This window comes from Erpetoichthys calabaricus, chromosome 13, assembly GCF_900747795.2.
Source record: "Erpetoichthys calabaricus chromosome 13, fErpCal1.3, whole genome shotgun sequence".
Lineage (NCBI taxonomy): Eukaryota > Metazoa > Chordata > Cladistia > Polypteriformes > Polypteridae > Erpetoichthys > Erpetoichthys calabaricus.
Window position 1 is genome coordinate 67,628,231 of NC_041406.2, and position 27,649 is coordinate 67,655,879.

At 37.8% G+C, this 27,649-nt stretch overlaps 2 protein-coding genes across 2 annotated transcripts in view; both read right to left on the minus strand.

Annotated features, from left to right (window-relative positions):
• The window catches only part of LOC114663759 (trichohyalin-like), a 247,472-nt gene extending 243,693 nt beyond the window's left edge, over window positions 1–3,779 (minus strand). The window contains exons 1-2 of the mRNA XM_051935916.1: window positions 3,684–3,779; window positions 378–428 (exon numbers count right to left, since the gene is read on the minus strand). Coding sequence (XP_051791876.1) covers window positions 378–389 — 12 coding nt within the window. The 5' untranslated portion in view covers window positions 390–428; window positions 3,684–3,779. The remainder of the gene's footprint in view (window positions 1–377; window positions 429–3,683) is intronic.
• A 5,337-nt stretch (window positions 3,780–9,116) lies between these two features.
• LOC127530004 (uncharacterized) overlaps window positions 9,117–27,649 on the minus strand; it is a 437,517-nt gene continuing 418,984 nt past the window's right edge. Inside the window, exons 8-9 of the mRNA XM_051935553.1 lie at window positions 20,534–20,580; window positions 9,117–9,383 (exon numbers count right to left, since the gene is read on the minus strand). Of these exons, the coding sequence (XP_051791513.1) occupies window positions 9,117–9,383; window positions 20,534–20,580 (314 nt within the window). The remainder of the gene's footprint in view (window positions 9,384–20,533; window positions 20,581–27,649) is intronic.

The window sequence follows — 27,649 nt, forward strand, 5'->3', positions numbered from 1 at the left end:
ATGACTGTTTTCAAAGAGATGTGAGACCACTGACAATACCCTCAAGGAAGAACATTTCTACCTGCACTGTAATTGTTACTAGCAGATTGCATTGTAGGTGATAAAAAACTACAGACTAATGACCAGTGATTTTGGTGGCAGCCTGTATCGAGGTAGATACAGAAATTGAATCCTTTTAAGTGTAAAACATCACTTAGAAGAATGCAAAACCACACAGGCAACAAAATAATTTCATACAAATAGCTGAGATGTCTGTTGATATTACTACAGTGTAATGATTAAATAGTTCATCTTTTCACCTTTCTTTTTCTCTTAATAGAGGACTCTGAAAAATGAATAATTAATTTGAGAATATTTATATTTTTAAACATACATACATTTGCCTTCATGAGATATTTTATAGCCTGCTGTCGTTTCTCTTCTGATAGCTGAAACAAACAGAAGAAACAAAATCATTACATATGATATGCCAGTCACCTTTAATCTCAGTTCACCTCTCGCATCGACAATGTGTGCTTTTTCTCCCTTGTGATAAATAACACCAAGTGAGCCGCGGTCTGAAGACCTCCAGGTGAAACTCTATTATGATACAGCCGTCTGGAGTCTGCCACCATTAGTGCTCCTCAAATCACTTGTTATTTAATAGTGGGTGGAATGACTTTATGGAAGTGCTTCAGTTATATTTTAATTCATGATCTGCATCATATTTACAATTCAAATGATCAATCCATTCATCCATTATCACTATTAAAAGGTTAGGGTAGCATAACACTGGTCTGCACCAAAATCCTCCTGTGAAAAAACATTGCTGTTCTTTAAAGATTTGAGTGTACTGAATCCTTTTTTTCACAACAACGACAGCATTTATTTATATAGCATGTTGTAATACAAATGATGTAGCTCAAAGTGCTTTACAAGATTAAGAAAGAAAAAAGAAAAATATTAAAATAAGATTAGATTATTAATTATTAGATTAGATACGATTTTTCTGCAACTAGAGCTTCTCTGTAAACCATTTCTGTGAGATACAGTATCAGACTCAGTGAAAAATGCTGTTTTGAAGAAAAATCGTGTTTTTTTAATATGTTACGTTAGTTTTATGTAATAAGTAGTTTTCATGCTCAGTTTATTATTTGAAACATATTTTGAGCTGAAAAATGGTAGACTTCCTCGTTGTTAACATGACTATAACATTGAAAACAACCCATGATCATGTATTTGCTACACATTTTTAGCTTTCAATCAGTATTTTTTTCTCTCTTATTATCCATCCATCCATTTTCCAACCCACTGAATCCGAACACAGGGTCACAGGGGTCTGCTGGAGCCAATCCCAACTAACACAGGGCACGAACCAATCCCGGGCAGGGTGCCAACCCACCGCAGGACACACACAAACACCAAGCACACACTAGGGCCAATTTAGAATCGTCAATCCACCTAACCAGCATGTCTTTGGACTGTGGGAGGAAACCGGAGTGCCCGGAAGAAATCCACGCAGACATGGGGAGAACATGCAAACTCCACGCAGGGAGGACCCGGGAAGCGAACCCAGGTCCCCAGGTCTCCCAACTGTGAGGCAGCAGCGCTACCCACTGCGCCACCGTGCTGCCCCTCTCTTATTATTCCTTCCGAATATCTAAGAAATTTATATTTAGAAGGTTTGGAAGGTGATTTTTATTGTTAAGAAGAGAGAAAGTTGTTGTTTAAATGTTTTTTACAGAAATATGCAAGCTCAGGTTGATCCTTCCATTGTTCTAACCAGGTAGCAGGTAAGATAATGGTAAAAGAATGCAAACTCTTTCTTTATTGAAAGAAAAAAAAAAGTGTGCCACAATTTTCTAAAGAATACAAAGACAGAAAAGTAGAAGGAGCTAGTAGTTCTATCTAGAATTTGGGTGCAACATGTCTTTAAAAATCCATTTTGTACACTAATTTACATTTTTTCCCCAAGAACATGGGAGCAGTCTCTGATGAACACAGGGAGAGCTTCCATCAGGACATCACTCAAATGGGGGAGACATTAGAGTGGAAAGTGGGGAGAGCCAATGTTAGCAGACATCTTAGGTCATTCTACTGTGAAATACTTTCAGAGGATTATAAGAGGAAAACCCTTTTATGTAGGTAATAATTATATTTTAAACAATCATATGTGAAATTGCTTTCAAGTCTAAATAATTCATTTTAAAAATATGTTTCATTTTAATTTTGCATTTCCCTGTAGGGATGGATAAAGTATCTATCTATCTATCTATCTATCTATCTATCTATCTATCTATCTATCTATCTATCTATCTATCTATCTATCTATCTATCTATCTATCTATCTATCTATCTATCTATCTATCTATCTATCTATCTATTGTCACACACTTGCGCATAAGTGGAAGCTGAATGGACCAAGTGAAGGTAATTTCATGCCAGGCCAGTGGGTGGTGTGGTGCACTAAACCTTTCTCTGTTGTCTCTGCAGACCAAATACGGGAAATTCTGCCTGATTCAACATCGAAGACACTACTCCCAGTTCTGGCCCCAAGACTGACATCACTTCCTGTTCCGGCCCTCAATGACATCACTTCTGGTTCCTTGCCTTAAATAACAGACTACTTCCTTCTCTGCTCAGTTCAGTCTTAATCTTCATTGTATGCACATCAGTGCAATTATTTATACCCTTTTGCAGCCAGGGACAATATACGGATGGCTGGCCCAAACTTTTTTTGTATGTGTCGAGGCTGGTTATTTCACACTATCTATCTATCCTATAGTGTCTTTTCTATTTATTATTGACATCCTTCCCATCTTCTATAACTCTGTGATGGCCATTGCAGCCTTCTACACTGTAGTGTGCTGGGCTGGTAACATCACTTCAAAAGAGGCCCACCGAATCAACAAGCTAATTTAAAGGGCAAGTTCAGTTACAGGACACTCTCTGGACCCCCTAGTTATATTAGCAAAGAAGAGAACTAAAACAAAACTGAGTGCCATTATGAACAAAGCTTCACATCCTCTCTCTGACACAACAACACTGAGGACTTTCAGCTAACAAATCATTCAGCAGAAGTGTGTCAAGAAACGATACTGGGGCTCCTTTATACCAATGGTGATACGCAGGCATAATGCCTCATTGGGACTGGGACAGCCAAATCAGAAGTTTTTCTTTCTTATTAATTTTCATCTTTGTTCAAACCAAAGTGTTTGTGGGAATTTATTTATTTACTGATATACCTATTTAAATATTTATTTAATTAAAAACCTTCTGTAAAAAGGCCAAATTCCCCATGGGGACAAATAAAGTTTTATCTATCTATCTATCTATCTATCTATCTATCTATCTATCTATCTATCTATCTATCTATCTATCTATCTATCTATCTATCTATCTATCTATCTATCTATCTATCTATCTATCTATCTATCTATCTATCTATCTATCTATCTATCTACCTACCTACCTACCTACCTACCTACCTACCTACCTACCTACCTACCTACCTAAATCTCAAACGTCTCAAAAACTGGATGTGCTAAACCAATAATGCTGCTAGATTGGCTTCAGCACCCTCAAATTTATAAAGAACACCAGTGTAATCAAATTAATAAAAACAAGCAACATTTGCTTTAGTGTACACAGGATACTCACTTCAAAATTATTCATTAATTTAAAAATAAATTAATGAGCATTACCGGTGCACTACCCTGATGGTGCAGTATCAGTTCACGTAATGCAGACCTCTGCTCCTGGAGCTCCAAGGACTGGGAAGAGGACAGTTCCTGTAAAAAAGCATTAGTTCACTTACTAATCGTTAATTAGTGTTTCCATATGGATTTAGAATATGAATACTGTATAAACAAAATGTGTTCTTTAAAATGTAAGGAAAAAAGAAATACAAGAAAAATATAAACTACTTTCCAAATAAAAGTCTAATAAGTTTTCTACATTAAATATAATTCTCCACATCAAAGAGTGTAGTCCACAGAAACTGGGTGGAGTAAACCAAGATTTAAAATATTGAAACTCATCTGGAAATGTTTCAGCCTGAAATTAAGGAAAGTGTTGGAACCAATTTTGCATCCTGTAGTAAATATGATTTTTGATTTACTTCATAAGGATTTGCTTGGTGTCGTTCAGATCATATCTGCAGTATTCAAACATGACACATCATCTAAAGCCATAATGTGCTTTTCCTGTAACACCTAACCCTGACTAACTAATAAAACATTTTGTTGTATTGTAGTATATTGTCCTTATGTCATGAAGCACCTTCTGACTAGCTGGGTAGGGACTTCAGAAGAAAACCAGAAAAAGTCCAAAAAACTGTTATACGGTCATTCTTATATTCTTCATTAAAAGCTGAAATAGTTCTATTTTCTCAGGTTTTATTGTAGTTTCACATCATCTTTGTTACCAGTTTCTTTAAAGGATTTTCATTTCCCAACAAAGACCATCACAAACACTGTAACAGATAGTTACATGGTATTCCCCAGGGTCTGCTCCCCACTAAATTCAGAGCAAGCTGAACATAAGTGAAGGACCTGTCATGCAGTAAAAGAATATTTCCTGAGGGACACAATGATTTGTGTCACAGTGATAAGGAACAAACGGGTCTTTGCTTGCAAAATGGAGTAACTCTTTTTCGATGCCGAGCATCATTTTACAGAAAACGTGGTTTAGGAAAGTAAAGTTTTTAAAATTCATGGAAATACTTAACTTATCCAGATTAACTAGTTAGTAACTAAATTGTGTAAGAAGTTGATACAGGCAGAGCATTAGCTTCAGGCTGACCTGGTAATTACTTGCCAAGGTTTTGTATTTGCTTCTGTCTAAATAGGGTCTGCCCTTTTTCTCTGATGTATTTTTGGTCCTCTAAACCCAAAAAACCCCAAGTATAAGTAATTTTTGGACCATAATTTGTACAGGAAATCACAAGTTTATGAAAATGTGTCATCAACAAAAATGGTTAGAAAGACTTGAAGTTTTACTTGTCATGTCAACTGACACCAGGGTTCACCCTCTAATAGGATACAAGGAGTCAAAGTTACTCCTTTTTGCAGAACTTAAAAAAATGGGGAGCAATTATATATACATGTGAAGTGTCATTTTATGCTATTTCAAGGTTGCTGAATAGGTATATGATAATATTTTTTATTATCTGATTCTTTTCTGGTAGTCCTAAGAACGACTCTCTAAGAACAACTCTCTTAAGGTTAAAAATGACTACATTTAAACATAAGCATATAGGGCATTCTTTTAAGGTTAGTGATTACAGGTTAGTAATTACAAAAATTGTTATTTTTAATCATTTACTAGGGATCTTGTCCACTATGGACCTCTATCAGAGGGTGACAAATGACAGACTTCTATTATAATCGAGAATATATAGACTTTGAACATTTAAACTGAAGATAACATTTTAATATTTTAAGTATTTGATACAATTATTCTTGTTTAATATGTACTTTTATGTAATGAAATAAATCATTCAATTTTTTATGAACACCACAAATTAGGGGGGCTTATGTTAAATCAGACTTTTTTTTTTTTTTTACCAATTTATTTGATCAAATTGTAAAATGACTGTTACTGTTGAATGTTGGTGTACTCTGTAAACTTTTCGTAATATCCTCTTAATTTTGGTGAAAGGTTTTCACTACGCTAACCCTGCCAATTAGGCTGTAATTATAATTACAGGGTGGATGAAGTAAAGATCTTGTTAACAGTGTAAAGCACATTTTGTTCATTAACACAGTAGTATTTTCCCAGTCATAAAGTTTGTTTAAGTCCTTTGGAATTATGTTAAATGTACAAGCAATTCTGCCATTTTATTTTCTATTTCACAAGATTACTCCAACCATCTAGCCATGGGGACAACTACCAAGAGGCACACTTTGAGTTACACTCAAATTGGGTCAATTTAAATTGCTAAGCAGCCAAAATTTCACATCTTTGGAATGTGGGAAAAGCAGAGTGTATAGAAAACAATGCACACTCACAGGCACACAGACAGAACACGCAAAGTGTACACAGGCAGTTATAGGCCCTCAAATGAAACCAATCCTCTGATGCTAAAGTTTACTTACTATATGTGATTTCATCATTTTTAAAATCACATTAAGAAGTAGTAACGTCTACACAGACAAGTTATAATGCATCCACTGAATACTTTACCACAAGTGAAGTATTCTTTTAAATGTAAGATCCTCTGTTTTATGTGGAATGTAGTTTACTAATATATACTGAATGCTAATTTGAAGCCCCTTATGCACTAGTGTTCCTCCAAGAGTGTGACCCTCAGTGCTGTGAAGTAATCTAGTCTTGGATTCCCATTGACTTGCTTCTGAAAACATCTGAGTAATCACAGTTTTATTTTTTTACAGTGCTTGCAGTGTTTAAGCTGCTTGTGCTGGAGTGATGCTACACTTTCATCATTTTGGCATCACTTCTGATACTGAGAGCAGTTTAATACATTTTGAGCAGTTTCATTTTATATAACTTTTAAAGCTGTAGATGTATTCAACTATCAGGGGGAAAATGTCACATTTTAGTGCAATTCTTGCATTTTTTATGTAATTACTATTTCCACATAATATACTGTACAATTTATATTACAACACTATAAGTGAACAATTCAATCAGAGCATGAAGAATAAAAACAATATATATATAAATACTCTTACTGTATATTTTTAAACCCACTTCATATAATTCTGTGTATCTCTTCAGGAAGCAGCCAGTATATGGGCAACAAAACCCCTTGGCTTACCTCTTACATCACAAAACACACAAAGTACATGCTAAGTGTACAGGCCATCTTAAACAGCCCAGTGCGACTCAAAGCTCTCTGCAATGGAGGCATGCCTGTCCAGGGCTCGGTCCTGCTTTGTACCTGATTCTTCCAAAACCTTAAAAACTGTATTAAGTTCATTCAATAAATAAACAGATGGATGGCATATTTGATAAATAATACATTTGAAAAAGAAAAACAATACTTTTAGAAACCATTCACATTAATAATTACAAATGGCCTGTAAAATCAAACATTGTGAAGCCGGAAAAAATATTTCTTTTGGCAATAAACAAGCTTACTCAATAAAAGTGAACTGAACATTTGAATTCACTTTCCTTTTTAATTTATTGGCTTCGGGATTCCATTGCAATGCATACATAACAAATTACCTAGATATTGAAAACTGATCAGATAGTCCACTGCCCTAACCTTCCAGATATCAAATAAAGGAAAAGATTTAATATGAAGTAATCTTCAGACATACTAAATATGTGAAAGTTTAGCAAACATTTAGAACATTCAATTATTTGTAGACAAGCTTGATGAATGTCTTCCAGATTATGAGTTTACTGTTCCTTGTAAAATTGAAATTATTTTCTACTATTTCTTAGTAAAATCGTAAGCAAGTAAACTTTACTTATATAGCACCTTTCATAGACATAACATCACAAAGAGCTTCACCTAAAATAAATATATTCATACATACATACATATATAAATCCAATAATTAAACAAAAACTCTTAGAAACCGCAAATGTCACTTATCTGGAAAAACTAAAATGAATAAAATCTAATATAAATGCCAGTTTAAAAAGATAGCTTAAAGTGGGGAAGGACAAACAAACTGTAATTGCCTTTACTTCACTATTGGCACGTAGACTTATCTTGCTCAACTGGAAGAATCCTAGCCCTGCTCTTTTCAGTCATTTTTAACTAGAGTTGTATATTATCTATTAAAATCAAATTCTTACTTAGAGGATCTGTATAAAACTTTTTCAAAACTTGGCAGGATCTAATCAATAACATTTTAGAATAAGCATTTAAATTGATAAAGCAGATTCTCTTCCTTTTTTCTTTATTCTATTTATTTATTTATTTATTTTCCCTACTATTAAAGTTTTACTCTGCTGACCTAGCTCTCTTTCTCAGGGGTGGGAGTTGATTTATTTCGAACTTAGTTTTGTAAAACTTGACTTGCTTGTATGGAATGTTATTTGATTTTAATAAATTCAATTAAAAAAGGGGCCAGAGGAAGTGAATTCCGAAGTCATGGAGCTACCACCTTGAAAGCCCAATCATCATGAGCCTTTAATTGAGTCCTGGGTACAGTTAGTAGGCCCTGACCAGAGGAAAAAGAGACCGACTTGGAGAGTAAGGATGGAAACGTTCCACCACATACTGTATTTCGGAGCTTGGCCATGCATGATGTGATATGTATGAACAAGAACTTTAAAATGAATTTTAAAGTGCATCGGGAGCAAATATAATGCCATTAAAGCAGGAGTAATAAGGGCCTTTCTATTTGTTCTTGTTAGAAGCCCTGCAACAGCATTTTGTTCCAACTGAAGATGGATCAACAAGGAATTGTTCAGAAAAGTAAAAAAAATTAGTACAAAATAAAGCATGAACAAGCGTCACCATCTCAGCCCTTGACACAATTGTCCTCAGTTTGGCAATATTCCTTAAATGAAAAAAGCAAGACTTAGTCAATGAGCTAACGTGGGATCAAAACTCAGAGAGACTGGTGATAAGTATCACCTAATGTTTAGGGTGAATATAAGAAGAAAATGTTCCAAACCTCTGTATTACTTTTAATAAGGGTTTTTCGGGAAGAAACAACCAGCATCTAATTTAGCTGAAGACAATTATCTACCATCCAACACCTTAAGGCAGTCAAACATTCATTTAAAACAGACAATTTATCCAGTCTAGTGTAATTCTTGCATTTTTTATGTAATTACTATTTCCACATAATATACTGTACAATTTATATTACAACAGGTTTAAAGGAAGGATACAGCTGGCCATCATCTACATAAACATGATAAGAAATACCATTAAAACTACTGATAATCTGTCTCAGTGGAAGCATATATAAAAATTAAACAAAATAGGCCCCAAAACAGAACCCTGAGGAACCCTGAAGCAGTGTCTAATGCAAATCGTCCAACTGAAACAGAAAAGCTTCTATCCTGAAGATAAGGGGCAAGCCAATCCAAAGCAGAACCTGAACTATCAATCAACTGTTGTAACCTATGAATCAGGATCTGATGATCTACAGTATCATATGCTGAACTGAGATCCAACCAAATTAAGACAAGATTCTCCTGCATCAGCAGCCATTATAAAGATTTCTGGAAACCTTAATGACAGCAGTTTCAGTGAAATTCATAGTGTGAAAACCAGACTGAAATTTATCACAAATCTTACGCACCTTCAAAGCCTCTGCAAGTTGCACAGCAACATCCGTTTCTAAAATTTTAGATCGGAAAGGTAGCTTAGATATTGACCTGTTGTTATTTGGCAGAGTTGATTCAAAATTTGTTTCTTTGAGTAATGGCTGAACAATAGGCACACCTACAATATCTGGGAACATAGCCTGATAGGAGGGATAGGTTTATATCAGAAACTAAGCAAAGGCCGATAGTCTCAAAAACCTTTAACAGTAAAGATGATGGTAAAACATCAAAAGGGCTTGATGAAGTCTCATGTTGCCAACCATGTGTCTGTAATATCATCCAGACTAATAGGATGAAATAAATCCAACATAGCTGAGTATGACCAACTATTAGCAAAAAGTCTTGATAAGGGAGATATATTTGCCCTAACAGCTCTGACCATATCAACAAAATAATTTAAAAAGTTATTACAATCACTAGTCGAGAAAACAGGCACTGGTGGAAAAGCAGGAGAGACCAACTTGAATACAGTGTCAAAAAGTAAAAAAGAATTTCTCTTACTAGAGAGAATTAGGTTGGCAAAATAAGAATCTCTTGCTTCTTTCACCACATCATTGAAATCGGTTTTCTCTGATTTAACCGGTGAAGTGATTTTCCAAAGTCACTTGAACTTTCTATACTTGCACCTCTAACATTCATTTATCCACAGTGATGCCTCCATTATAGGAACCAGTCTTCATTTAATGGGACTACTTTGTTCAACATAGCAGTGCAGTGTTGAGGTAATGGCTGGACTAATAAATAGATCCACCTTATTAGAATTTACAATCAGATCAGAGTTAAACAACATGGAAAATTTGCCAGCAGCTACTTGATTAAAAATGCGGGATTGAAATATCTGCTAAGGAAGTCTATTATCAAAATTTACAGACAACTCAAGTAAAACACATTTATGGTTACTAACAGGATATAAAGCTTCACAACAAACATAATCAATATTTAGACCATATGAAAAAAGCAAAGTGCGACCAACTGTATGTGTAGAACCAGAGACATTTAAAAATTCGATAATGTTAAACAACTCAGAACTATTAAAACTTTGTCCAGTAGTATAATAGATGACAAAAAGTAAGCAAAATTAGAAAAGAATGAGCCAACTGAACTAGAAATATGATTAATCAATATAGAGCAAAAAGGATTTAAATAACCCGCTTTAGTCATTTGCACTTTAAAAGAATGAAAAGACTCTGTGCTAACCCGCTGACATTTGAATCAGTCTCTAAAAATCACAGCAAAACCCCCAGCTCAGCCCAACATCCGGGGTGTACTAATAAAAGAGAAGTCCACTGGGCAGAATTCAATTAAATACACATATTCCATGCATTTTTGCCATGTTTCAGTCAAAAACAAAAAGCCCAGCTTTTCATGGGTAAATAGATCACAGAGGAAAAAACGATTTTTTTCCGACAGAGCAGTTGTTCAGCAGCAACTTGACTGGCAAAGAACAGGCTACCACTATGTGGACCGAGAGGATCAAGGTGCAGCACGCACACTCCACAGCCATGATGATCCCTGCCTCTGAACCCCTGGGAACAGGAAAACATGAATGGGCTGCTTTAAGAATCAGGAAAAAAGATCCTGAAGCATGGAATTCTACATAGACTCATCACAGAGGACCTTGCTGTTCATCTTCAGTACCTTATCTCCAAAAACATTTGAAGTGAACTTCACTTGGGTGCCAAGTAATGTTTCTTTTAAAGTAGATTTACTGTCATTAATATTAATTTTACAGAAAAATTGTACCATTTATTTAGCATAACATATACAGGCAGTGCCGATGGTAGGTTATTTTGCACCCTAGGTCAAGCTTATTAGTGCGCCAACCGACTGTTCAGTAGCTAACCCGGGTGGGTGGGGTTCCCCCCCTTATTATCTGCACCCTAAGCAAATGCCCAATTCACCTTAATGGTGGTGCCGGCCTTGTATACAGGTTAGAGTCATACTCATTTGAATCCATGATAAGATGGATAACATGGAACACTTTGCAAATTCTGAACAATATCTGTCTTAATAATTTACTGTGTATGAACCAGGCAATTGAACACTTTGAAATAGCGGGTGGCAGGGATCCATTTAGGTCTTACTTAAGGGACTCTGGAAATGGTAGTCAAGGACATAAACAGATTGATAAATAAGTCATTAGACTGTTGACCAAAGTTTTCAGTCTTAACTGCATTCAAACTCAATTTGAAACCAGTTCAGTCCTTACTAGAGAATCCTAGATTACCGGGAGCCCGGGATTCCTGGACATTTTTCATTCCCGGGAATGAACCTGCTGTAATTCCCGGGAAAACGGGAACGGCCAAGCTCGCATATATAGCGTGTAAAAGTGTAAAAATCGATCAAGAAATAACAGAGTTATAGTTGAAAATAATTAAGGTGGCGCCATTGCCGCAACTTGCACTTCATCAGACAACAGCTTTGAACAGCAACTTGAAATTGCAATGCGTCAGTCTGTTACATCTGCATTATCTGTGCCAAGAATCTTGCCATCACAGAATGATGACAAGAAACTGGATGCATCAGTAAAAGCTGAAATGGCGGTGTTTCAGCGGAACGGCAAGTGTGGGCGTTGTTTGCAACAAGTGTATCAGTATCTGATGACTGTGCCGCCTACTTCAGTGGAGGCAGAGCGTGCTTTCTCAGCGGCTGGTGTACTCTGCACGAAGGTGCGCTCTCGCATGGACGACCGCACGCTGGACACATTAATAATAATTCATTACATTCATATAGCACTTTTCTCAGTACTCAAAGCGCTATCCACACAGGGAGGAACTGGGAAGTGAACCCACAATCTCCTTACTGCAAAGCTGCAGCACTATCACTGCGCCACCTGTGAAGATGCTGTGCTTTTGACGCTCTTATTACCACAACTAAAGATACATGTACTTCTATGACAGCATGAACTGCTTGTAGATAAGGTTAGTCTTTTATTTGTGTTAACATATTGCAGTAGTTTTATTAAAAATAAGTGTCGGTCATTCTAAAACCGTTCACATGTGAGATGCCTGTGCACTCTGTCATCCCGAATTCCCGGGAATGGATAAACCTGTCTGGGAATGGATTCCCTAGTCCTTACATCCTTTACTCAATAAAAAAATTTCTTTAATTCCTTAGAAGTTGGATACTGTTTAGTATCCGTGGCAATCTCGTATCATGGTCGTTATGTCAAAGGTCATACAGCACATGCATTTCACACCTAGCAACCATACAGTATCATAGCAACAAGACACACAAAATGGTGACGGTTATGAAAGCCAGAAACACAAAATGGTATAGACCATGAAAAGTAAATACAGAAAATGGTTACAAAGTAATGTTATTATTAAATAATGTAACTATCAAGTAATGTTTTATTAAATCAATAATAAAATTATAAAAGGTAATTCCTCAAAATTAAGAATGTTTTATAAACTAAGTGCAAGGTTTGAAATAAAATTAATATGACCTTCTTGACATTGTTCAGTTTTATATACCTTATGAAACTCTTACACTCATAGTTTGCATTCCCTTCAATAGATTAATAAAGTAATCATCAGTCCATTGATAGTGGACTATACAGTATATACAGTAAAAAGACAAATGAAAGGACAATATAAAATACTGGTCTCTTGTCTCCCCAGCAGTGATGAAGACCTGTGCTCTGAATTCTGAGATTTTTGAAACCTGTCTTGTCCCTTCTCCTTGATTTGTCTATAAATTCTATCTTTCTCCCTTCAGATCCAGATGGAATAGACTACTCTGCAAACTGGAGATCACTGAGTGAAAGAAAAAGAAAAGATGTTCAAGATGAGCATCTCATTGGCTCTAACTCAAAGAAAACAGATCCATGAATGAACTGCTGCCCTTCTATTTTCCATTTTTTCGCACTTTGTAACCTATAGCAAGTCTAAACTGTTAATTATTTTCTCATTTGTTAGCAGTTCTGACAACAAAGCAGTACAAGCATTGAGAGAAATATCATTGGTCATCAGCTTAATTGGACTATTCAGTCTTATTCTTGTCCAGATATTAGGTGCTGTAGATGCCACATGGGCTGGATGGGCATCCCAGCTAGGAGAGGGGATGGTTCCTAACCTGGACGGGAGACTTCTAATAGGCAGATAAGCATCCTGGCTCGGGAGGAAAGAAGAAGCAGACCCGGAAGGAAGGATCGGAAAGGATGGACGGAGAGCCCATTGAAAAGAAAACAAATAGCTGGGGGCTTGTTATTCCCCCAGCACACTAGATGGCAGCAGCACTGGATATTGGTACACAGTGGGAAGCCAGCAGGGCATGCAGAGAAATGTAGTCTGGCAGAACAGCCCTGCTGGAGTCACTGGGTGCCACAAGAGGGTGCTGCAGGGACACAAGCTCCTTGCTTAATGGACTTTCGTATGACCCAAAAGTACTTACATCGGGCAGGGGCCCTGGCATTGGAAGAACTCCGGAGTCCTTAATAAAAGGGACCGCATTCCCTTGGCCAGGCGAGTCGGAGCTGGGAGGAAGAGAGGCAACACTCGACTGGAGGAGGACAAAGAGGTGGTGAGAGAAATTGTAGTGGTAAATTGAATTGTGAAGACCTGTGTTTTTGTACTTTTGCAGCTTTGGAGAGGAGTTTGGTGAATAAATCAACCTTTATTCAAACCCGGGAGTGTGCTTGTGTGTTCGCTTTGGGGTTTTGATTTCGCTGATGCCCCGGTTCCTACCACAGTACCTGATCCTCTAAAGACGTTATATACAATTGCCATCATTGTAGGAAGAGTAAGCACCATAAACTTGTTCTCAGGTTCAATATAAAGACATGCAATGCTTATGTCACCGCTTGTTGATCTAGATCATAAGAGATGGGTAACGAAAAATCTGTGTATTTGTTTTTTGGTCAAATATGACAAACTTGAAGATCTAAAGTTGAGTGAAAAATGGGGTTCTAGTAAATTAGGTACAAAACTTTCAGTCTTTAATAAACTGCTCTCAATTTTTACATCTACAGATCATTTCTTGGATGACTCATCCATGCCTGCACATGGCATAGAATAGCGGATGGTGATGCATGTATGATATTGAATATTGTTATAAAATCATAATGTTCTTCAGAATGCCTACAAAAATTTGTTATGTAAATGGATGAGTATGATACAGTTTTTAAGAAACGCTTATGCTGAACATCTTCAAGTCCTATGAGATTATTTGGCTTTCAATGCTTGGACTTTAAGTTTGGACTTGTATTCGTTTATGATAATTATTTAACATATGAAATGAACAATTCCAGTATTCCTTTCTTAATGTAATTAACAGCATGTTAATGCAAGTAATCACCTCTGTAGTCTACTACCCATTTATTTTACTTTAGGTGCTCCAAAACTTGAACGCACCTTCATTCTCCTATTTTAATCTTGAAGAGCAGCAAACTCATTTACTTTTCTGAGTTTCACGTCCTTGAATGACTCTTGAAGATAACACACTGTTTGTTTCGCTATAGATCACATTTCCTCAGATGCACCTCTGAAATACTTTTATTTGTTGATGGCCATGCACACTTAGCGGCCTGTTGTTAGTCTTGTATCTTTGTTCGCTTTGCTACGATGCAGTTCTTCATTGGCTGCATTTATCAATAAATAGCTGTGTAATACTGAAAAATGGCCGACAAGTTTGAAAAACCATTAAATGCTGTCAGCAATGTAAATTCCTTTTTTTTCCACATAAGTACATTTTGCTGTGAGAGGAGTCCACCTTGCTGGTTGGACTGGAAGGCACACCTTTCCTTCACCCAAGAGCAGTGAAGACCTGATTTCTCTCATGTATCCTGAACATATGCTAAAGAGAAGAAACATTCCTAAAACTACCTCATCAACAGTTTCTTCATTAGATAATTGGTGAAAGAACTGTTTTATGTCCCAGAGAAATAAAAAATTGAAGGTTATTTAGTGTTTAAAAATACAAATACTCCTTTATTAGTGATCGAGTTCCATTCCAATGACCAAATCATTAAACAGAGTGGTAACTAAACAAAAATCACCATAGCCAAGGCATGACCACGACTGTGCTTACAACTTTACTTCAGCCTTCTATGATCAATTTCTTTCATCCTTCATAAAATGAAAATTTTTTACCACATTTAGTACTTTCCACTTTATTACCTCTTAGATCTTTGCTCATCATTCTGATTGTTTTAAAACTTATGAACATTTTTTAAGATTCAGTTTATTAGTACCGCACATATTCATAATTTTTATTACTGCTTTCGTTCCTGGTGATCTATCCTTTAATTTTTAACAACATTTTGTACATTCTAATTTATCACATCTTAAATCTTTGCATGTCATTCTGATAGTTTTAAAACTTACGGACTTTTTAAAGATTTTTTTTAATAGTACTGCACATATGCATAATTTTTTCCAACTGCTTTTGTTCTTGCTGATCTTTTCCTTCATCGCCTTTCTTATCTTTGTGTGTCACTGGTGTTTGACTAGAGTGTAATGTATTTAAAAATTATGGTAACGACCCATGGGGTGTAAGAGATGGAGGAATTGATTCAGTCTTTTTACGGTGCTTGCTAGTTAGTGGCCATTGAAAGAACCGTTGACATTATATATAGTGATTGAGTAAAGGACTATAAGATACACAAGGAAATGTTGGGGCACCAACCCTGTCATCCCATTTAATCAAATTAAATAAAAATGATTAAAAATTGCCACTATGGGTGCAAAAGGAAACAGAAAAGGCCAAAATGAACAGAGAAGTCACCAGGCTTTGTAATTCCACAAATTTTGGTCACCAGGTGGGAGCTCTGTCCTGTGGTGCACTCTGTTCAAAATAGAATGCCACCTTCCAGTGCCTGTTGGATTTGTTTGTGGGAGAGTGGAAGGGACAGAGTATCTCACAAGGTATCTTCTCAGTATTGCAGATGGAACAAAAGAGGACAAAATTAGCTTCAACACTTCCTCTTGACCTGGAGAGGTAATACATACTTCAGATGACTATATATTTATATATATACTGTATATATTTATATATATGAGGTGAGGCACAAAAATAACTGGACTGGGCTTGAGGCTTTCCCGGAAAACCGTCTGGAGGTCGGCCAGACGTGAATCATAGAACTATATCCCCTCCTAAACACCCACTCAAACCGTCGACTGGCTAGGTATATCCTGTGAATAGCCCAGCCAGTATTTGCACAACAATCACTACATGAGTTGCCGCTATAATGTCGGGTGAAAAAATCAAACAGCAAATAAACATTAAATTTCTCGCAAAATTGAACAAAACAGCCACAGAAACTTATGAAATGATAAAAACAGTGTACGATGATAACAGTTTGTCTCACACACAAGTTTTTGAATGGTACAAATGTTTCAAGGAAGGACAAGGAAATGTGGAAGATGTTCAATGCCCAGGTCGAGAGGGGAGTGGGTGCTTTACCAAGACAATGCTCCCGCGCACAATGCTTTTTCCGTAAAAGCCGTTTTTGACTGACAAAAACATTCCTATCCTCGATCATCCTCCCTATTCTCCCAATTTAGCTCCCTGTGATTTTTACTTGTTCCCGAAAATCAAAAGTGACCTGAAGGGAACACATTTTTCTTCAGTGGATGAAGTGAAGACAGAAATGGCAAGCCTGTTGAAGAGCCCCAAGCCAGAAGACTTTCAGCACTGTTTCAATCAATGGAAGATACGTATGGAGAAGTGTAAAGATCGTGAGGGGGGTATATAGAAGGTGACAATGTTTAGAATGCTGTAATTCTTCAATAAATATATATTTTTTTACCAATCCAGTTACTTTTTTAACGGGAGGAAGTGGAGGTGGAAGTGCTGCCGGAAGAATTCCCAGGGGCACCCGGAGTGCTTCTGGGGGCTTTCTTGACACCAGGAAGTGTCGTCAGGGGGAGCACCTGGAGCTCATCCGGGTCAGTATATAAGGGACCGCCTCCCTCCAGAAGCAGAGCCATAGTTGGGAGGAAGGAGGCGAAGCTTGTGAGGAGGGGAGAGGAGGTCATTGTGAAGAGAAAGAGAAAGAGAGAGAGAGAAAGGAAGAGAGTTGGTGGATGAAGGCATTGTGGTGCTGAAAGTAAAAATAAAGAATGTGTTTTGGACATTCTGGTGCCTGTCTGTCTGTGTCCGGGAGTATGCTTTCCACAATACAATTATGTGAAACTGATGTTAAAATGAATTCCATATTAGGTAAGGAACTTTTATATGAATATTCTGAAACTTGTTGGCCTAAAATAGTCTTTTGACCTTTCTAGCTACATTTACAGTTTTTCACTTCAATGCGCTTCCTGGTTTACTCTTAATACAAGACAATTTCCACGAGTCACTCATGCATGTGTGATTAGTGGCACTGGGCTTCTTCCCTGATGCTTTCTTGAGAACATTTAGGAGCACATTATCCATTTTCTTAAGATTTCTGTTGTTCTCAGTTAGATAGTTACACATTCTGCAGTGTGTGATCTCTATTACATTTCTTAATCTTCATTGCATTTTTATTGTGTTCTTATACCAGTTGTTAAGGACACCACATGAGGACTGACATCCCGGACAGAGCTGTACTGAAATCCTTCTCCAGCTGGGACACCAATGGCATGGAAGAATGGAGGAATGCAACTAACTCGGGGCATTGTCTCCCCTGAGCCGCTAGATGGCAGGACCCCTGGGTTGCAGGGCTACCAAAGATTCCCACAAGGCACACTGGGAACTGTAGTTCGTTGCCTCAGCCCTGTTGGGATCCGTGGGTGCTGCCAGGGGGCACAGAAGGGACCAATAAGCCCTACTTTGTTGGGCTCCAGCCTTACCAGGAAGTGTTCCAGGGCCATTGCTTTGGGATACCGGAAGATTTTATATAAAAGGAGCAGAACCACTTCAGTCTGGCAGCCAGAGTCGGGAGAATGTGAACAAAACTTGTGACAGCTGCAGAGGAAAAGGAGACAGTTTGCTGAAGAAACAGAGCATTGCTGAGTGCTTTTTACTGCAGATCAGGGTTTATTGTTGTGGTGTGGGAAACAATTACTGTGAAGGGTTTCACACCAAGTAAAGCCCTTTGAAAAGAGCAAACTTATGTCCAAGCTTGTGTGTGCTGGGAGTTTGCGGAGCTGCAGTACCCCCTGGTGACCACAAAGTATACTGTATGCAGTATATTTAATTTCCACTCAAATATTTAATTATATTATTCATTGTGACAGATAGGGGACATTACAGCACCCCAAACCCCAGACGCAACCACCATGACACAAGTCCTGGTATAATTAAAATGTTTAAATACTGTAGTTGCATCTTTTCAAGGTTCCCCAAGTTGACCAGCAACTGAGTTGGCAGAACAGGATCCAGCATGAGTCAAAAGTTTATTGAAAATTTAATAAAGAAACAAATCATAAAAATTCAGAAAAAAGTTATTACACATGCAGAATAAAAGGCAAAAAGAAAAAAAAAGGTTTCTGTTCTGTTTCATTACAATCTTAGCATTCTCTTGTCAAACTTTAAAAGTTGTGTGATTTCTCAATGGCAAACTTACACAGGCTTCACTTAGTAGATTCAGTACATTCTATACGTACGACACATAACTGTTTGCTCTCCGCGCCTTACCGACTGCAAGACAGATCATAAACTGAACTAGTTTGCAGTCAGAATGACAAGAAATAATTACAATATTCCATTTTCAATTTAGCTTGTTGGGGTTATAATAGAACCTCCCATTGACTATGCACTAAAATATAGGCAAACATTTTAACATAACTAAGAAAACACCTTTTGAAAAGGCTTCAACAGTGGAATATATACAACACAATTCTTTTTCTCTGTCTTTTACTCTTTGTTCTCCTCTACATCTCCCAGGTGAGCTTTGCTCATCCTGCACGCCCGACTCCAACTCGCCTGGATGAGGTTGAGCAGTCTCCTGGTCTTGGGGGTATTTGTGGTGCTGGGGCATGAACAGATCAAATGGAAGCCTCACAAAGTAGGGATTACAGATTCCTGCAGACCCGCCTGGTGACTACAGTTCCCAGCATGCCTTGCCTTCTATACAGGTAACGTCACCCAGGGGTTCTGCCACCTCATGTGTCAGGGGAGCATGTAGCTCTGCCACGTTGTCTTCCCCTGTCCTTCCATCACACTGGCCTATCAGCTGGATACTGTTCCTTGGGCCAACCCTGCCAAGATGCCAGAGTGCCCACTTCTGAATTGGCATCATTTGTCACCCTCCTGGCTAAGGCAGGGAACACTCTTCCACTCTTTCTGTTCAATTGCCACCTGGGTCTTCCGGTCATGTAAGGGAAAGGAGTCTATCCTGGCAGGGACACTAGTTCCTGCATGCCATCCATTACATCATATACTTATGTTTTATATAGATGCATAGTTTTTATTGTATATGGGTCTGGATGTAAATTTGTGTATATAGATATATATTCTATTGTGTTTGATATTTTATACTTTCAGATGCACAGTTCCTGTCATCTCACTTATATTTGCTTTGTAACAAATGGATTGGGACGGTCCAGGAGTCTCATTTATAAAGCTTTCATATGCCCAAAAATTACTAGAAATATGCGTATGCAACTTCCCAAGCAAACGTCGGAATTTATAAAAGAAAACTTGATGTGATATTTATGACAACTTTGACCCATGCATACGCAACATTTCAGAGAAACTGGGAAATGACAACACCCTTGTTCAAGCAGGGAAATGCAGAAAAACTAGTTAAATGACGACTCCCATGCATAATAATTCATATCACTGAGCTGTTATTATAATGTATGTTGATGTGGCAAATATATTACACCTCCAAAGTGATGAATATGATGTATAGACTCTATTTACATTGAAGAACTGTTTTGGTTTTTCATCAGCTTATGTCAACTACCTGTTGAACTGGTCAGGAATATGCAACTCAATGGAAAATAAGAAGGAATGGATACAAACTTATGGTGACCAAGAGGGTTCTGGATCTCCATGTTGAGAATGGTGACAAAATAGATGGAAGAGAGCAGCACTTGATACATAAGATAAGGACACAGGGTTTCACCAAATTTAAAACAGTTTAGTATTTGTGTTTGATTGAAATTGAATGAGTGATAATGAGCTCTTATAGACACTTTCAATAAAATAACCAGTTTTTATCTGACCTCAGCATTATACAATACTCTTTTATTTGAACCTTCTACAATAGATTAATCCAAATCAAAAAGTATTTACTTGTGGATCATGGTAATCTTATCAATATCCTCAGAGGAAGAAAATGTGAAAATCAAATAAATAAATACTGCAGTAATTTAATCCTGCTATAGTAAACAGTGTTTACAAGGTTTTAGTTATTTACCTTGAAAGATGGATTTCTTTTGATATCCGTGGTTTGTCTGAAAACACCTAGATGCAACAAAGATAAGGACAGTTAGTATATTACTAGGAAAAATAAAATAGTCAAGGCAGCTTGATAAAGTCAGCGCTATGGAGCAGTCTGTCCCAAACCCTCATTCTGCTTTATTCTTCTCCTTCATCACAACTTTCTTATCAAGGTATCTCATTTAGCAAAATCTGTGCCACAGAGCAGGATAGGAACAAACACATACACATTCTAACTTGAATAGATCCCGACTGGAATAGGCTCAACATCAGATAAAACAAGCCATCTTTGGCAAACATATGAAACTACAAAACCCCCCACAGCTGCCGAGTCTGGGGTTTATGATATGAAAACAGACATTTAGAATTCAATTCTATCTCTGTTCTCACATTCCATTAGTCACCATACAGTCTGTGTGATGGTTGGAATTGATAGGCAGTCGCTGTTAACTGCTCCAGGCATTCCTCACAGATAGCAACAGGAAATGTTTGCTTGCTGAGTTAAAGTCATAATTTGTTGCCACCCAAGACAATCTATAGGACTCCTTTATACAAAAGACAGAAAATGTAGGGAAAAAATTGCTGAGCGTTCCACTGTATGTGTAAAGAAGTGTTTGGAAGGATAATTTGATTTGAAATTAAGCCAGTCATTTTCTATTTGCATTTGGCAAGGAGCAAAAACTTTTTTAATGAGACTTCTGTTTAGCATATTGCATGTGCATGTATTTGCAAGCAGACCTTGTCCAAAAAAAAAAAAAAAATAGACGCTGTGTTTATACTTGTGTAATCTTTTCCACCATTTTTATGCACATAATTATATATGCACATTTTGTGAAACGTCATTTAATATTCTAATTATAAATAGACAGAAAATTGATTTCCTCCAGTTGTGAGATAAGCAATTCAAGCCTTAAATATATAATATAATATAATATAATATAATATAATATAATATAATATAATATAATATAATATAATATAATATAATATAATAGAGAAGTGGTGCCTGCCTTAACACAGTAGCTACTTTGTCTATCTAATCAAAATGTGTGTGGTCTGAAGGTCAGAACTGTTAACTAAGACACAAACCTCTGGCTCATTAAGACAATTTACGTAGCTTTCATGATTTGTTTCGGTTAACTTATGGCGCAAAAGTCAGCATGTTTTTCAAGATAAGTATGGTGATAGAGGGTGTGATATGTAAACAGAATTATCTCTCGGTTAGTAACATATTTATATGAATTGCAAGAAGCATATCTGCTGGACTGCTTCCAAGCTGTCATGAATAAAGAAACTAAAGCAGCAGTGTCTAATCTCTTGCTCTCCCTCTGCCCAAGACATGAGCAATAGCATCTAAATGAACTGGCAGAGCACAAGATTTTTTTGTGACCTGTGTTCTCAGCACCCCTGCTCCCAAACTCATTTTAGAATTGTCTGCACAGTTTAATCTGGCATGTAATATATTATGGGGGAAAAAAATCTCCACAAGCTCTGTGTTAAGCAGATAAATATTCAGAAATACTGTATGACTAAATGTGTGTCAACTTTCGTCCTAGAAATTGTGCTTAGCACCTGGGCTTAATGAAAAAATAATAAGACTTAGCTCCAGGTTTTGAAGATAACCAAAGATTAATTAATATAGTTATAAAATATCATATCTATAGAATTGCTATTTTTGATTTTCCTCAGCAAACACAAGACCTATAAACAATAGATGACAAAAAGGGTAGCATAAGGACAGAATGTATACAGTCCACCTTAACAAAAGGACAAGTGTCTGTGCATCTCTGTGTCTGTCCAATTGCTGTGTCTCTGTTATCCAACAGATGGCATATCACAAACATTAGCGTTGCTTATTCTCACCTGGACAAAGCTGGTAGCACTATGAGGATTACGTTTTTTGATTCTCCAGTGCCTTCAATAACATCCAGCCATCCCCGTTAAGGGGTAAACTCAGGGATATGCAGGTAGATGAGCCCACAGTGTCCTGGATAATGGTCTATCTGTCAGGCAGACTGCAGTTTGTGAGACTCAACGGCTAAGTTTCTGATACAGATAATGAACAACACTGGAGCACCACAAGAAAGAGTCCTGTCTCCTTTCCTGTTCACTCTGTACACCTCCGAGTACAAATATAACACCAGGTCATGTCACTCGCAGAAATTCTCAGGTGATTCTGCACTTTTGTGGGGTGCATTGATTAAAGAGGGTGAGGCAGAGTATAGGAATCAGGTGGAAAAGTTTGCTTTTTGATGCAAAGAGAATCATCTGCAACTTAACATTAGTAAAACCAATGAACTGATTATTGACTTTCACCGCACCAAACAAACCTCTGTGCCTGGTGACTATTCAAGGAGCGGATGCAGAGATGGTTTACTCCTATATGTAATTGGGGGTCCACATTAATGACAGGTTTGACTGGTCTTTTAACACAGAGGAGCAATATATGAAAGGACAGAGCAGGCTCTTTTTCCTTAATAGACTGCATTCCTTTAATGTGGGTAGTGACATCCTTCACATCTTCTACAACTCTGTGATGGCCAGTTCAGTCTTCTACACTGTAGTGTTCTGGGCTGGTAATATCACTTCAAAAGAGGCCCACTGAATCAATAAGCTAATTTAAAGGGCAAGCTCAGTTTCAGGACACACTCTGGACCCCCTAGTGGTACTAGCAAAGGAGAGAACTAAAACAAAACTGAGTGTCATTATGAACAAAGCTGCACATACTCTCTCTGACACACCAACACTGAGGACTTTCAGCTAACGAATAATTCAGCAGAAGTACAGTATGTCAAGAGATGCTCCTGGGGCTTCTTTATACCAATGACGATACGCCTACATAATGCCTCACTAGGACTGGGACAGCTAAGACAGACGTTTTTCTTTCTATGTGTGTGAATTTATCCATCCATCCATTTTCCAACCCGCTGAATCCGAACACAGGGTCACGGGGGTCTGCTGGAGCCAATCCCAGCCAACACAGGGCACAAGGCAGGAAACAATCCTGGGCAGGGTGCCAACCCACCGCAGGACACACACAAACACACCCACACACCAAGCACACACTAGGGCCAATTTAGAATCGCCAATCCACCTAACCTGCATGTCTTTGGACTGTGGGAGGAAACCGGAGCGCCCGGAGGAAACCCACACGGACACGGGGAGAACATGCAAACTCCACGCAGGGAGGACCCGGGAATCGAACCCAGGTCCCCAGATCTCCCAACTGCGAGGCAGCAGCGCTACCCACCGCGCCACCGTGCCGCCCGTGAATATATTTATTTACTTATATACCTATTTATAAATTTATTTAATTAAAGAACTTCTGTAAAAAGGCCAAATTCCCCATGGGGACAAATAAAGTTTTATCTATCTATCTATCTATCTATCTATCTATCTATCTATCTATCTATCTATCTATCTATCTATCTATCTATCTATCTATCTATCTATCTATCTCAAATAGCATTTAATAGAGACACAGCAACTGGACAAACACACTGCACTCTAAATATTAATGCTGAATACATTCAATTGAGAGTGACTGCCTGATGACAGAAATACGCTTATCCACCTTAATAAAAGGACAGATGCCTGTTATAAAAGATAATTTGCCAAATATCCATCTATAGATCTGTTATTTTTGATTACCCTCAGCAAACACAAGGCTTTTAAACATAAGATGACAAAAAAGGTTGCATAAAAATAAAATGTATACAGCCCATCTTAATAAAAGGACAAGTGTGTGTATGTGTGTGTATCTGTGTGTACATCTGGTTGCTATATCTCTGCCATATGGTATGGGATTCGTAAAAGCAGTGCTTACATTAGTGATGTGCCACCTGTTGGAATGACAAATGCAATGAATTTTATTACTAAAAATGTTTGTGATGTGCTATCTATTGAAAAGACAAATGGGTTGGCCCAGACTACAAACATGATTCTGGGACTTCACCCAGAATTGAACTTAGGATATGATCTTATGCCTGAACCAGAGAATATTTAATTCAGAAATGTGGATGAAATTTGGAACAGAAGTTCACTAGTGAGGGGAGGAGAGTTCATGCTCAGTTGAGGGTGACAGAAAAGGGAGAGAGCAATACATTAGAGGGGAGATCGAGAGTGCAGGTACTGTACTTAAGTGGCTAGGCCACCCTATCAAGGAGTAAACCAATGCTCACCTTTATGTTTTCCTTTCTATTCTGTGTTTGGAATTTAAACAACCATTATGGTAGAACTCCGACCAATACACAGTGATTTTAGAATATTTAGTGGGCTGCAAGATCCTACATCTACTTCGCTTTTTCTCTCAGGCTTGAGGATGCTCTACCCAATACCGAAGACATCACTTCTGCTTCACCCGCATGTCTCACGTCATTTTAACTAAGTACTGGAGTTCATTTACCTGCTACTTCTCAGTGTTGTATTTGACTGAAGGAACCTTTACAAAGAAGCTACCTTATCAAATTAAACAAGAATTCCAGGTTGTATCCTATTTTTTCATATCCCTTTCCAATATTTTTTATACATAAGTGTAATTCATTTTTGTGGACCGAAGGTATGCAGAAACATACATCCGTCATCAGCTTTCAACACAGTATGGAGTAAAATCTTTACAAATTGTCTGAAAATTTTAAGAACGCCATTCAAATGTAACAGATGAAGACTGGTCAGGTCAGCTATTCATGTTCACTACTGCTGACAGTCCCAAACAGTCATGTGATCATTGACGTACGTGAGAGTAAATCGGAATAAGGATGTTGATGTAGTCTTATAAATAAATTGCAAATATATTACGACTTACCCTTATCTACAGAATATATACCATTTTCTAAATCTGCTTAATACTGAGCAGGGTCATGGGGGTCTGGAGCCTATCCCAGCAAGCATAGGGTGCAAGGCAGGAATCCCTGGACAACGTACCAGGCCGTCACTAAGAGAACACACTCACACAATCAAACACACAACACACACACTGGAGCCAATTCACCCAACCTGCTAATCCCCATAACCTGTATGTCTTTGGACTGTGGGAGCAAACTGGAGAACCTGGCGGAACCCCATACAGATGCAGAGAGAACATACAAACTCTGCACAGGGACGACCCGGGAAGCAAACCCTGGTCTCCTTACTCTGAGCCACATTAGTGGCTCCCTATAAAAAATGGATGTAATACTTCAGTGTTTGGTTCAAGTTAGATTACTGCCTTGCTCCTGATGTTGCTGGGATAGGTTCTGACCCCTGACAACCCCAATTTAGACAAATTAGGCAAAGGAGGAATGGTAAATGCATGGCTGAATGGATGGAATCTGACATTAAACAGGAGAGTGCCTCAATGGATATGTCTACTTTGCAGCAAGCAAATTCATTAATTATTCATATTGCACATGTACAAACTCTCACACATTTCTTATTTTGCAGAATAGAAACAGATAGAACCTAATGTATATTACACATTATCATTATAGCACTGACAATAATAAATGAATACAAATTTAGACTCTGTAATTTATAAAACCAAACTGCTGAGGTAAAATACTCATGTGTGGGTCAGAATAAATATGCTTAACAGCTGTCAGACAACAGTCTGTTTTTCTAGTCGCTGTATAATTATATAAGCCATTTTACATTCCACCCACCCCTCTCAGACACAATACTTTGGTTTGTTCAGTAATAAATGAAAGCAGGGAAATAGCGATTGTCCTTTTGACCTCCTCTTGCAAGCTGAGGCACCTCAGTGCTGAAAATAGCGTTGCAGAAAGTTGTACAAGGTAAAGTAAAAAAGAAGTACAAAATGAAACTGTGTGTCTGTCTTAGAAATACATATTTATTCTTTGAAGCAACAGTTACACATACAGTACATGAAGCAGTGAAAGGAATGATTTGGAATTGGAATGGAGGCACCACATTCTTAAGAGACCTCTATTGGAAGTCAAATATAATTTATTAACTAATGTGAAGTCCAGGGCATGTACAGCTGCCCTAACCCGACACAGACAGGCAGGACACAAGGTTCTCCACACAGCACACCTTTATTTACAGATGGGGAAAGGCTTTCATCACTCCCGAGAAGAGCACAATGTTCACAACACCAAAGCAGTGTCTTTCTCGTTTCCAGTCCTTCTCACCTTCACTCCTCCTCCCAACTTTGGCCCTTGAATACTGGTGACTGGCCCCTTTTATAGGGCTCCCAGATGGATTCCAGGTGCTCAACAACCTTCTTCCGGCAGCACTTTCTGGTGTAGTGGAAGTTGCTGGCAAATTGGGTTCTGCAAGCATCCAGGCAGCCCATGGGCCTCAGTAGGGTTGAGCTTCCATGCTCCAAACCCATGGCCCCATTGTAAGTCAAGGGGGCTGAACTACAGTATATTGGTCCAGGGGAAGAAACTGTCCTGAAAATACTCTCACATTCAGTCCTTCCTTTGTCGGAGCATCCCAGCTGGGTAAGGGTCCCAGCCGTCCGCCACACTATGTAAGTTAGAATTTCACTGTAATTTGTACACAAGACAATGCTACTACTACATGCAATATACTGTTCTGTAGTGTGTACTGTTACAGAAAGTTTTACATAACGCTTCATATTTTAAAGTTAAAGATGAACCTAATATCTTTCTAAAGGGAAATACTTGTAAAATGAATCAGCTGGGAGTTTAAGGGTACAGTGGGTTGATTTGACACCCTCATAACACTAAGGCCCAGTGTGTCTGTATGGAGTTTTCATGTTCTCCTCATTCCTCTTTATGTATTATCTGGTGTGTGCGCCTTATGTAGGTATGGCTCCCCTTCAGGAGTTGATTACGGCCCTTTGGGTCAAGCTCCTAAACAGCCTGGTAAAGAAAAGGAGTAAATAAAGGCAGCACAGCAAAAACATGAAACATCTACAAATGAAAATGAGAAAATCAAAGTATCCTGAAAAGTCATGTTATGAAGACAGTGCATAAAGGAAAGAAGTGGATGAAAGAAATTGAGAAGAGGAAGAAGGTCTGTAGCGAATCATGACTTCAGCAACTTGGGAAGAATTACAAAATTTAAAATTGCAGGTTGGCATAGCTGTTATTTACTAGCTAAAGCCACATAATTGTGGATTTACTTC